The sequence below is a fragment of the Henckelia pumila genome, chromosome 3 (genome assembly GCF_033568475.1).
Source record: "Henckelia pumila isolate YLH828 chromosome 3, ASM3356847v2, whole genome shotgun sequence".
Taxonomy (NCBI): domain Eukaryota; kingdom Viridiplantae; phylum Streptophyta; class Magnoliopsida; order Lamiales; family Gesneriaceae; genus Henckelia; species Henckelia pumila.
The window spans coordinates 196,625,923-196,636,726 of record NC_133122.1 but is presented as its reverse complement, the minus strand read 5'-3'; the positions used below and the strand labels follow the sequence as shown (position 1 = coordinate 196,636,726).

The 10,804-nt window shown below is 32.9% G+C and overlaps 2 protein-coding genes across 2 annotated transcripts; one reads left to right on the top strand and one right to left on the bottom strand.

The window, feature by feature from the left end:
* Window positions 1–77: 77 nt before the first annotated feature.
* LOC140891890 (uncharacterized) lies at window positions 78–2,778 on the top strand. The gene is made up of 4 exons (XM_073300561.1): window positions 78–459; window positions 1,612–1,811; window positions 2,147–2,430; window positions 2,572–2,778. Exons 1-3 carry the CDS (start codon window positions 370–372, stop codon window positions 2,400–2,402), a joined length of 546 nt encoding a protein of 181 aa, XP_073156662.1. The 5' UTR covers window positions 78–369; the 3' UTR covers window positions 2,403–2,430; window positions 2,572–2,778.
* Window positions 2,779–3,312: 534 nt separating this feature from the next.
* On the bottom strand, window positions 3,313–4,933 carry LOC140892760 (uncharacterized). Its single transcript, XM_073301743.1, has 2 exons — window positions 3,703–4,933; window positions 3,313–3,624 (listed from the first exon to the last, which is right to left on the bottom strand). Exon 1 carries the CDS (start codon window positions 4,646–4,648, stop codon window positions 3,776–3,778), a length of 873 nt encoding a protein of 290 aa, XP_073157844.1. The 5' UTR covers window positions 4,649–4,933; the 3' UTR covers window positions 3,313–3,624; window positions 3,703–3,775.
* Between the last annotated feature and the right edge of the window lie 5,871 nt (window positions 4,934–10,804).

Sequence of the window (10,804 nt, the reverse complement as noted above, 5' to 3'; positions counted from 1 at the left end):
TCCATTTCAACGCTTGCATATATTATATTAGTAATCGCTAATACAAAATATAATTAAAGCGGTATGTATATATTGTTTAGCACGCAATCTCCTTGGATTTCTTTCTCGTTTCTCTGTGAGAGAGTAAAAGGAACTTCCAACCCATATTCCCACACTTTACCCGTGTTGTGTTGTGTTGTGTTGTGTTGTGTTGTGTTTACGCTAACCTGTAGAGAGTAATACTCGCCGCTTTTGCGTAGTTTGTGAAAATCTTGAATCTTTTCCTCTTACTCTGCCTCTGTTGCTGTTGATCTTGCGCTTCCCTGCACTGTTTTGCTTCTGGAGGAAGTGGGAGAAGTTGGGATTATAGGGAAAGAGTTCGATTTCGTGATGGCTTCGACGTTGGTGTTGGTGGTGGTTTTTGTTCTTGATTTGATTGCTTTTGCACTTGCTGTTGCCGCTGAGCAACGCAGGTCTTCCGTGAGTACAATTTTGTGTAATCTTTTTCTTTAGTTTTAGATCGTCTCGTGCATGTGGGTTCGGATTTGATGTGTTTACTTCGTGAGATTTATGTGAATTTTATGCAGATTCGCTGTTTTTTTTTTTTTTTTTGCTTTGTGCTGGGAATGATTTGGTCGATCGTTAATGAAATTTCAGCTCTTGTTTGTTTATTTCAAGAAAAATAATGTTCAGATGCTTGCAGAGAAACGCTAAATTGATTTGTGGCTTGATTTTCGAAGTTGTAAAGTAAAATTGAGTGTACAGTTGTCATATGTTGGTTTGGTAATTACATGTTAAAAGAACGAAGCTTTTCCTGTTCACGACTCTGCTGCCATTGAATCCGCTACAGTTAGCTCGAAATCAGAATTCGCCGGTTAATATTCTTTCTACTAGACTAGTTCTCCAATAAGAGGAATCGGGGACACTGGTTTGTAATTCCTTTCTTTGGCTGTCACTGAATTCATCCGGCAATTGATACCGAAAATCGACCTTTTCAAAAAATTCGCGTATTCAATGTCAGAAAACGTGAGCGGCCCCGAAAACCCAACCTATACAAAGAGCTCTTTGTTCAGCCCCCCTACTCCTACTCGAGTTATATCAGCAGAACAGAAGAAAAGAAGAGATTTCGGGTTTTTTGTTTCATCTATAACATTCTTGGGGTAATATAGAGAGTAGTTTGGTTTGGGATTTTCTTGGAGTACGGAGTTGGTTTTTCTGATCGGAGTGGCATGTTCTTGAATTTTTGACGCCCTTTAAAACATGTGGGAATTCACTTTGTCTAGATTACCCTTCAAGATAGTTTCCGCTCAACAATTTTGGAAGTAATGCATTTTGTATCTAATCATCCTTCGAAATACGAGGGAATTTGCTAATTTTTTTCTTTCAATGTGAACGGTCACAAAATTCTTAAATGCTTGATCGTAGATATTCATTCTTTGGGGCGCGAAGGAACACTTGTAGAGTTGTAGTCTATAAATCACTTTGAAATTTTTTTTATTAATATTTGGATGCTTCCTTGCTCGAAGTTCTTGAATACTTGATTGTATTCAATCATCCTTTGTAACAACTTCACTCAATCTAAAATTCGTTTCACACGGCAGCGCTAATGCAGTGTTTTTGTCATCTTGACAGGCCAAGATTGAAACAAATCCAAGTTCTAAATATTGTGTCTATGATTCAGACATAGCAACTGGTTTGGGTGTGGGATCACTTCTGCTCCTAATGGCTAGTCAGGTACTGATTATGGCCTTAAGTAGATGCTTGTGTTGTGGGAGAGCTCTTCGTCCTAGTCGTTCAAGGGCACAAGCAGTCGCCTTTTTCATCACCTGCTGGTATATTTTTTCCTTTCAATTCTGCATTCAGCATGTAACTCGAGAAGGCAAAGTGATGCCAATGTATTATTTCATCTAAACTAATGAATAAGTTCAATAGTTTGGAACCTTACATAAGGTTACACATTAAAATATTTAAAGATCTTAGATGCTAATGAGCACTCTCTACGTGTGTCCTAACTTCGACAGAAGGCTTGTCTTGCTTTGCATCCTGCACCTTAGCTCTACGATATCCATTGTCATCATGCACCTTGCCCCTCTATTAACTATGACCCAAAATGCATTCACAGCATTTGGTCTCACATATTTATATGATGTTGTTGTTGATATTACAGGGTGACATTTTTCATTGCGGAGGTGTGTTTGTTAGCTGGTTCGGTGAGAAATGCATACCATACTAAGTACAGGACCTTGTTGTCTGACAATCCTCCGTCGTGTGAAACTTTGAGAAAGGGAGTTTTTGGAGCGGGAGCAGCCTTCATCATCTTTACTGGCATATTTTCTGAGCTTTTTTACGTTAGCTATTCTAAAGCTAACGATGGATTCCTGCCTCAAAGTCAGGATGCTGGCATAAGGATGGGATCCATATAGCCAATCCCCACTCGAGGGACAGATTTTGGTAATTTCTATATCTACTTGGCCTCCTTTAAACAAACTGGCAAAATACATCATCGTTTACACACTGCATTGAAGAATATACAATTTCCTGTCTTGTAGTTTCTTGAAAAAACTTAACCAGCCGTTTTTGTTTCTTGACCAGGAGCTAAATGTTGGTCCTACTTCTGAATTTGAGGATCAAGTGAAATTACATGAAAATAGTTTAGATGTATGTTGCCTGGTTCTTGTTCTATGAATCTCCGAGGAAGATCCGAGCTCCAGCCATATGCGATAGTGAAGTAGTAGTGTATGTGATCAGATTGTCTCAAAACATATCTCGGTTTCCGATATCCATTTGATTTCAGTTTTATTTCTAGATGTTGATTGATTGAGTGAATCTGCTATTCATGCTTTGTAGCTTTACTATGTTTTTCGGACTTGGCTTTAATAATCTACTTATGAATTTGCTAACATATAATACAATTCAATGTTCCAGTGTAAAGCAAGTACAGAACAAAAAAAAAAAAAAAAGATTGTGTGTTGATTGAAAGTATGTTCCTTCATGATTATCTTGTTTTGATTAGTTGAGCTTGAACATTTCTGACCCGAGATTATACCGTACCGTATTCGCCATCGGATCATTTCATTGAAATAGTTACATGTATCACTCGTTTATGTTGGATCCTGAGAAACTCTGAACATATAAAAGACATACTTGATCAGTCAATTTCCCAGTCTTATATAGACGAATTTTTCTAGCAGATCTTACCTCCTGGTACCCATCAGAGCAGATGTATACTTAAATACAAAAAAATTTAAAAAAGGAGAAACAATACATACATCTTGCGAGAAGAACAGAATAAAATCTTTACAACAGAAATACATACATGTCCAGCAGAATTAATTCTCAATCACACATCTAATTTACCCCACCTAGTTGGTGGCATGTCCCTCATGCCACCCTCGTCAAAATCCACTTCTATTCTAACATAAAAATACACTTGTCAATGATTCTTCTTCAAGAAACTAAAGTAGAACAAGAACAACTTAAATCCAAAAACACATCATTAACGAGATCAAACTTGTATCATTCTGCTAAAAATTATAGTTGCTAGTAATATTGTAGCTGGAATCCTTTAGCTATATCCAAATATCTTACTTGGATCACTATGCGATGTAACCAGCTAGCCACGCCGAACGGCAGATGCAATCGTTGCTGAAACCGATACTAAAACAATCAGCATGTATCTACCCAAATTAAAAGTAAATCAATGAATATTTACATATAACTTACTTAAGATTATAGCAACCACATGTAGATCAAACGTTACTGGATTTATTTCTGTGGAGATTCTTGAAAAATGGCTTTAAGGTTTGATCTCTATCTCATCGCTGTCCCATACTATATTGATATCAGATGAAGTTGACAACTCAATCTCATTTTTCCAAATACAATTCCAAAAGTTGGGAAAGTCTTCTATACCAGTAGTTCTGGTATCCGGACCTGGACCGGGCCATGCGATACTGCTAGTGGATGGAATATTGACTGTGGTAATGGTTGATTCTTCCATGGATTCAAAACTACTGGGATAGTACTGATCATGCAAGGATTGATAGGAAGTAGGATTCATAATGGAAGAAGAATTCATTTCAAATGTATTCAAATTTGAGTATGTAAATTCCGTGTTCAGATTCTGAGGCTCCGAGACATTCAAACGGCCTGTTGTATTGTCCATCCCATTTCTTCCCATTAAAAGCTTCGTGTTGATCATGTCATTTGTTGAATTATACGATAAGGGAGACGAGGGGAGGATCAAGGACTGATAGAGAGTATTATAGGTGATTTTATGGTCGATGATATTGGTAACTGAAGGAAAGTTTCCACAAGTTTGCACTCGTGGCGCGGCACTGGTGGTGGTGGTGGTGGTAGTGTTTGAAATCTTGGGCCGCCTATTTTTCCGGCCGCCACCGACCGGAACGTTACGAAGAGTGCCACCTTTGGTCCAGTGTCTTTTGCAAGATTTGCAAAAATGACGAGGCTGAGATTTGTTATAGTTGTTGAAGTAACAAAACTTGGTATTTGTTGAACTACACCTCGGGCACTTTAAGGACTCTGATCGTGGCTGCTGCTGCCGTATTGGGGGCGATTTTGGCGGCTCCACCGTGCCTGGCTGCAGCAAAGCCTGATCCCGGTCCTCGTCTTGACGATCATTGCAAACCTGTTTAGTACTCAATCCCATGCCTCAAAATCAGATCTTACCAAGAATGTAAAAATAATCAAGATTTCTGATCAGAAGAAAATCTTTCTAGTGCACTCTTTTATGGAGGGGAAAACGACCTATGGATTTGAGGTTTTGAATATGGAAGATGGATATGTGAAACTAATCAAGAAAAGGTACGAGGAGTAATAAATTCTTGATATGTGAGGAGTGTGACACGGGTTGGTTGTGAGGATATTATAATAAGGGATTGAATGATTCACTCTAAGTGAATCGATAGGAAGAAGGTGGTGAGAAATGGGCATATCGATCTGTCTCAGATTCTCTGTCTTATTTCTTTACATGTTTGGCCATCATTGTCTATCAATCTATCAGTAAAAATAACTATATTTCAAGGCAAAGCAACGACACGCTTGAGAATTTATTGTTCAATGTGGAATGCATGTGGAATGCGCTGATGTAACAGTAATTCAATCGATATGAAATAGTTTTATGAGAAGTTTTTTGTCAAACTGTCTTTTTATGTATTCAGAAATGAGTCGAATCGATTTATAATTGTAATAAAAAAAAATATGTTTTTATGAGTCGAATCGATTCGGATATCCATCTCACAAATTGTTCTGTAAACGGTCTCTTATGAGTTTTTGTGTTGCAAAATTTATATTCTTTGCCAAAATATTGTAAATAAAATAATTTTTTTTAGAATGAGGATGAGAGAATTTCCTATCTAATTTAACGACATTACTTTTCTTGTTCGCTTAATTTTGTGTTTAGCAATTCGAAATCCATTTCATTGTGTAAACATAAATTCAAATTTATGTCCTACTATATATACGTACGTACTTACATTATAATTATATCATTCATGCATAATGAATTTCAAATTTACAAAATATTTATGTTTAGATAAATAAATATGATTTATATGCATCACACCATGAAACAGTAGGTATCTTGTGTTACTGTCTCATGGTTCATGGTTCTGTATTCATGAAATGATAGACCCGATCCAATCTTGCAGTAAAAAGTAATATTTTGTTTTACATAAAAATAATTTTTTTCATTCAAATGTTAATATTACACAATATTTCTAGAAAACATAACTAGCAAAAAATATGCCGTGAAAAACAATACTTTTAAAATAAAAAGTAATGCATCGATCGAGTCAGATCAAAGATTTATTTCACAAAACTGATTCGTGAGTCGGCTTCACTTTTTGTGCACATGAAATTGAAGTTGGGAAAATTTGTTGATTCATGTGTGGACCATTCATGTTATGGAGGATACGAGCTATCACATGCCTGCACTTCTTTGGTGTGGGGGTGTGTATTAGTTGCCTTCACTTTAGGTATGCAATCCTATTCTTGTGATATAGCATCCAGCTCTATCTAGTGTGATGGGAACTAATCGAATCTGATATGTTTAAATTTTAGATATTTGAAAATGATTTCAGATTTGAGATAATTACCTCCCACAAATTTGAACATTTATTTTTCATCTCGGCATAAAATTGATATATTTGAAGAAAGTTAATCCAAGTAATTAAATTAGAATATATGTGGTTTGTATATATATGAATCTTGTGTTGGGAATAATAAACTAAAAATAGAGAAAAATCAGTTCGACAAAACACCATCGTTTCATAGCTATAATGATTGATAAAATATACGAACATACAAATAATGCTCAGTAATTATATTATCTCACGACAATTATAATACTTGCTTATAATTAATTGCTTATAAGGTTCAGAAATTCTATGAAGTGTGAGGTTGTGTTTGGCCTTTTGGATTTGATTTGGAGGAGAATGATTTCAAATGACATATATTAGGTGTATTTGAAATCCAAACAATTAATATTGAAGTTGCTCAAGTACTTGATATAAAGTGAATTTGAATTTTGAAATCAATTTAGGTTGTGCTTGGATTATTATATTTGGATTTGAGAGAGAATTTGAAGAAAAAATTTGAAATGACTCCCTATTAAGGTGAATTTAAAATTCACACAAATAACTCGAAAAATAACTAGTTGAGATTTGAAATTCATTGTCAAGTGGATTTTTCCAAACAACAAATTGACTTGCTTTTTATGGATTTGGAATCCCTAACTTCAAATCCATTCCTCCAAATGCAGCTTTAGGTTTTGATTGGATGGAAATTTGATTAGGAGTGAGGATTTGAAATGACACTCATCTTAGATTATGTTGGGTTCAAAAATGATAGCAATTTTGAAATTGATGATAACAAAATATTTTATTGTGTTTCTAATATATTTTATTAAATGTGCAATTGGTAGATCACAATTTGAAATTTTCGAGAAGCTGAAACTCGGATTCAACTCCGTTGAATCTCTGGCGAAGCTGATTGTTTTGAGTATGTCTCATTACTCGGAGATTCAAGTGACAAACATCCAAAACAGTAGAACAGACAAGTAGAAATTATATAATCATATCTCAGACTAGCTAGCAAGGCTTATTCAAATGTTATTTGAACGAAATATTGACCGCTAGATCCAGCTGGGCCAAAGCGAAACAACAACCATATTTGTAAAACCAGTTCTGTATTTTGTTCATATCTCTTAACTCGATTATTGAAACGAAATGATTCAGTATGCGCTACGAAGACAAGACAATAATCTACAAACCATATTCATAAATAAAAGTCTGAACTGGAGTTTAAGAAGCTGAAAAATAGTGTTGAAGTATCTAGTTCTATACTAAATGAAGAAAGAGTTTCAGCTTGCTTACAATCTTATATTTTGAACGTATTTCTCTCTTACAAGTTTGAAATCGAGTGATTCTTGATTTTATGAAAAAAAAAAAGTTTTATATATTCATCACGTTGCCTAAAAGAAATGAATCAAGAGCTAAAATTAAGAAAACATGATAACAATAATGGATCAATAATGCTCATCAACCAGCTGGGTCGAAATCAGCAAGAGTTGAGAAAAGCATTTCTAGTCATTTGAAATTCAAATCCTTTAACTTAAAAATCAAAATACTTCAATCCAAACATAACATAAATTTTATTCGTTCAAACAAGTCAAAGAATTTGAAATCTATTGTTTCATATCTTTCAATCTAAAAACAACCTAAAAAGTGGTCAATCTTTCACAAAAATTAGTTTTAATTGAAGCTATGATTTACTTGAAATATGCATAGTCATTTTAAAGTAAGGATTCACTTTTCATGATATTTGGCAAAATGCGAAATCTAAAACATCAGAAAGATCCAACACCAAGTGACAGGCAAGTTGTGATCAATTGTCATTTCTTGAAAACACATGGACGCTTTAGTCATGTTTTACCATACATTAATAAATAATTTAGTCATATTTTACCATACTTTAATAAGATAATGTAAGTAACACAAATTAATGCTAAAATAATAATAAATAAATAATAAGTAGCACAAAAGTATGAAGAGCCCCTAGCTGTAGAGTTCATAGGTGCTACAAAAGTCGGCATTATTGTCACAAAAAGAATGATAGTCCAACAAGATATTAAAATCGTCGGTCAAGAAAAATTTCTTGATTTGATTGAGAAAGATCACGATCAAAGCTAGAGCACCGTAATAATTTGGCGTATTGGAAACTTATATATAAACAAATTAGTTAATTAGTGATTTAAAAAAATTAACCACCTTCCTCTTTATATACACAATCGTTTGATTCTATGATGAGATAAGATAAATATGTTTGATAAAAATGATAAGAGCATAAAACATAAGGATAAATTATATATCATAATAAATTATACGATGTTTGATACAATTTTAAAAATATAGACTAATTAGAATTTAATCTATATGAATGACTTCTTTCAAAAAAAAAAATATATATATAGACTAATTTTGTGAAATTATTTGTGATTACCTAAATACCCCTATGTCATTTAATTAATACTAGTCGCACCGCACACGTATTGTGTGTAACGTTATATAAAAATATTATATTTTTTTGTGAGTATATAATATAAATATATATTTTTTCAAATAATTTTGTGAGATTTTTTTAAAAAAAAATTTATAAGTAAGCATACTAAGAGATCATTAAGGTGTTTTTGCTTTATATATAATATAGATATATTCTTAAAACTTATTGGATATTATCTTATTTATTGACAACGGGTATACGTTGTTATTAACAATATCCTCGAACGTAAATGTATCCTCACACATAAATGTGTCTAATATAGTATAATATATTTAGTATTATATATAAATAATATATTTTTATTTTCACCCCAGTTCTGATTTTTATAAAATAAATATTTTCCCAAATATTTGAAAATTGTCATTTTTCACATCTAAAATGATATATAAAATTCTATAGTGGCGGAGCCACATGAGGCCCAATTTTTTAAAGAACTTTTTATGTATTAATTTTTTTATTAATACGATATTAGTTTGGGTGGCTTAATTCAAAAAAAATAAAAGATTGTTAAGTTTAAAATTCTAACTCGAGTAAAAAAATAATCCTGACTCTAACATTGCATACACTAAACGGTAAAAGCATCAATCCACATATGTTAATTAATCAAAGATGATAATAGATTCAGATACAACGAGTACTCAACGAGGCAAGCATGTGTCTATCTGCACATGTATTTAGGTAGTTTTGTAAGTTCTAAAAATAAGTGATTATGGAGATTCTCTTAACAAATTTGTGAAGAGAATCTTCATAATCACTTATTTTTAGAGGTTGCAAACATTACCTTAATTTATGCGTTAATTTTATACTCGAGTGAGTAAAGGTAGGGTAACGAACCTTATAGGACTCGACTCATAACCAAACCCATATTGTTATTTCTTTAATTATAGTTTTATTAAATACAAGATAAATTTAACACAACATTAACTCTTATAATATGGTTTTACGAGTTAATTTTGTGATTCAGATATTTCACCCCGACCCAACTCATGAAAAATGTTACTTTTATGTTAAAAATATTATTTTTCATTGCATATATGAATTTGATCGACCTATCTCACAAATATAGACCTATATCTCACAAAACACAAGTTAATACCCTTACATTCATCTCTCTTCTACACAAGTGGTGCTTATATCTATTTTTTTTATAATTCAACTGATTTCTTCATTTGAATTAGTACAATTGCATTACTATATTTTGACACAATTGCATCCTACGTGACTAAAATTTTAGCGACGAAGGAATTAGCCATTGTGTTTATTCCGTTGCGAAGAAGTTGTTAAGGTGAATTATTAATAGATTTGTAACGAAATTTGCTGTTACTAGGCAACAAAAATTTTTTAGACGTATATTTTCTTATTTTTAACTCTCCATCTCTCCATCCCAAGCAACTGTTAGTTTGAATTCAAATACCACAATTATGTTAAATTTGATATTATATTGCATGATAATGTTTTATCATATTTGTTAAGCAATGAAGTTCGGATATCTCAACATTGATATAATATTCATGTCGCGTTATCATGGTTTTGCTTTTGGGATCATCCAAAAGGTTTCATATCAATGGAGATATCATTCCATTTATTAACACATATCTTTCATTTGATCTTCCAATATGGAACTTTGGATCCCACAGACGGGGCCGTTTGTTAAGCAATGGAATTCAGATATCTCAACATTGGTATAATATTGTACACACCCTCATGATTTTGCTTTTGTAATCACCCAAAAGACCTCATGATACCAATGAAGTTATCATTCCATTTAAATTAATTCATGATCTTTCAATGTAGGATTTTGGTTGACTACCCAACAATAATACCTGACTATGTTGTATATTGCATTTTTGTTGAATTATTTTATATATTTTTTTGCGTGAATTTACCAATAAAAATTAGAGATATAAACACAATTGAAATTGTGTGAGGGGTATGACGCGAGGTCTAATCCACTAATTTCGGGTCCAACTCATTTGACAACCCTAAGATATGAATTATATCTTGTTGTAATCAAATTATTTAATTTTTAGTCTTATAACTTGAATATCATATGACCATCTAATCCATCTAATTGCATTTTTGGGTTGTTGGATTCGGAGTCGTCTTCTATATATGATCTAGAAAAAAAAACTAAAGGGAAGAAATTAAAATTAAACTTGAACACGTACAATTAAGGATCGATCAGATCATCATTCCAAATGAACTTGACCATAATTAAATATCAACCAAGTCATCATTAGTAACA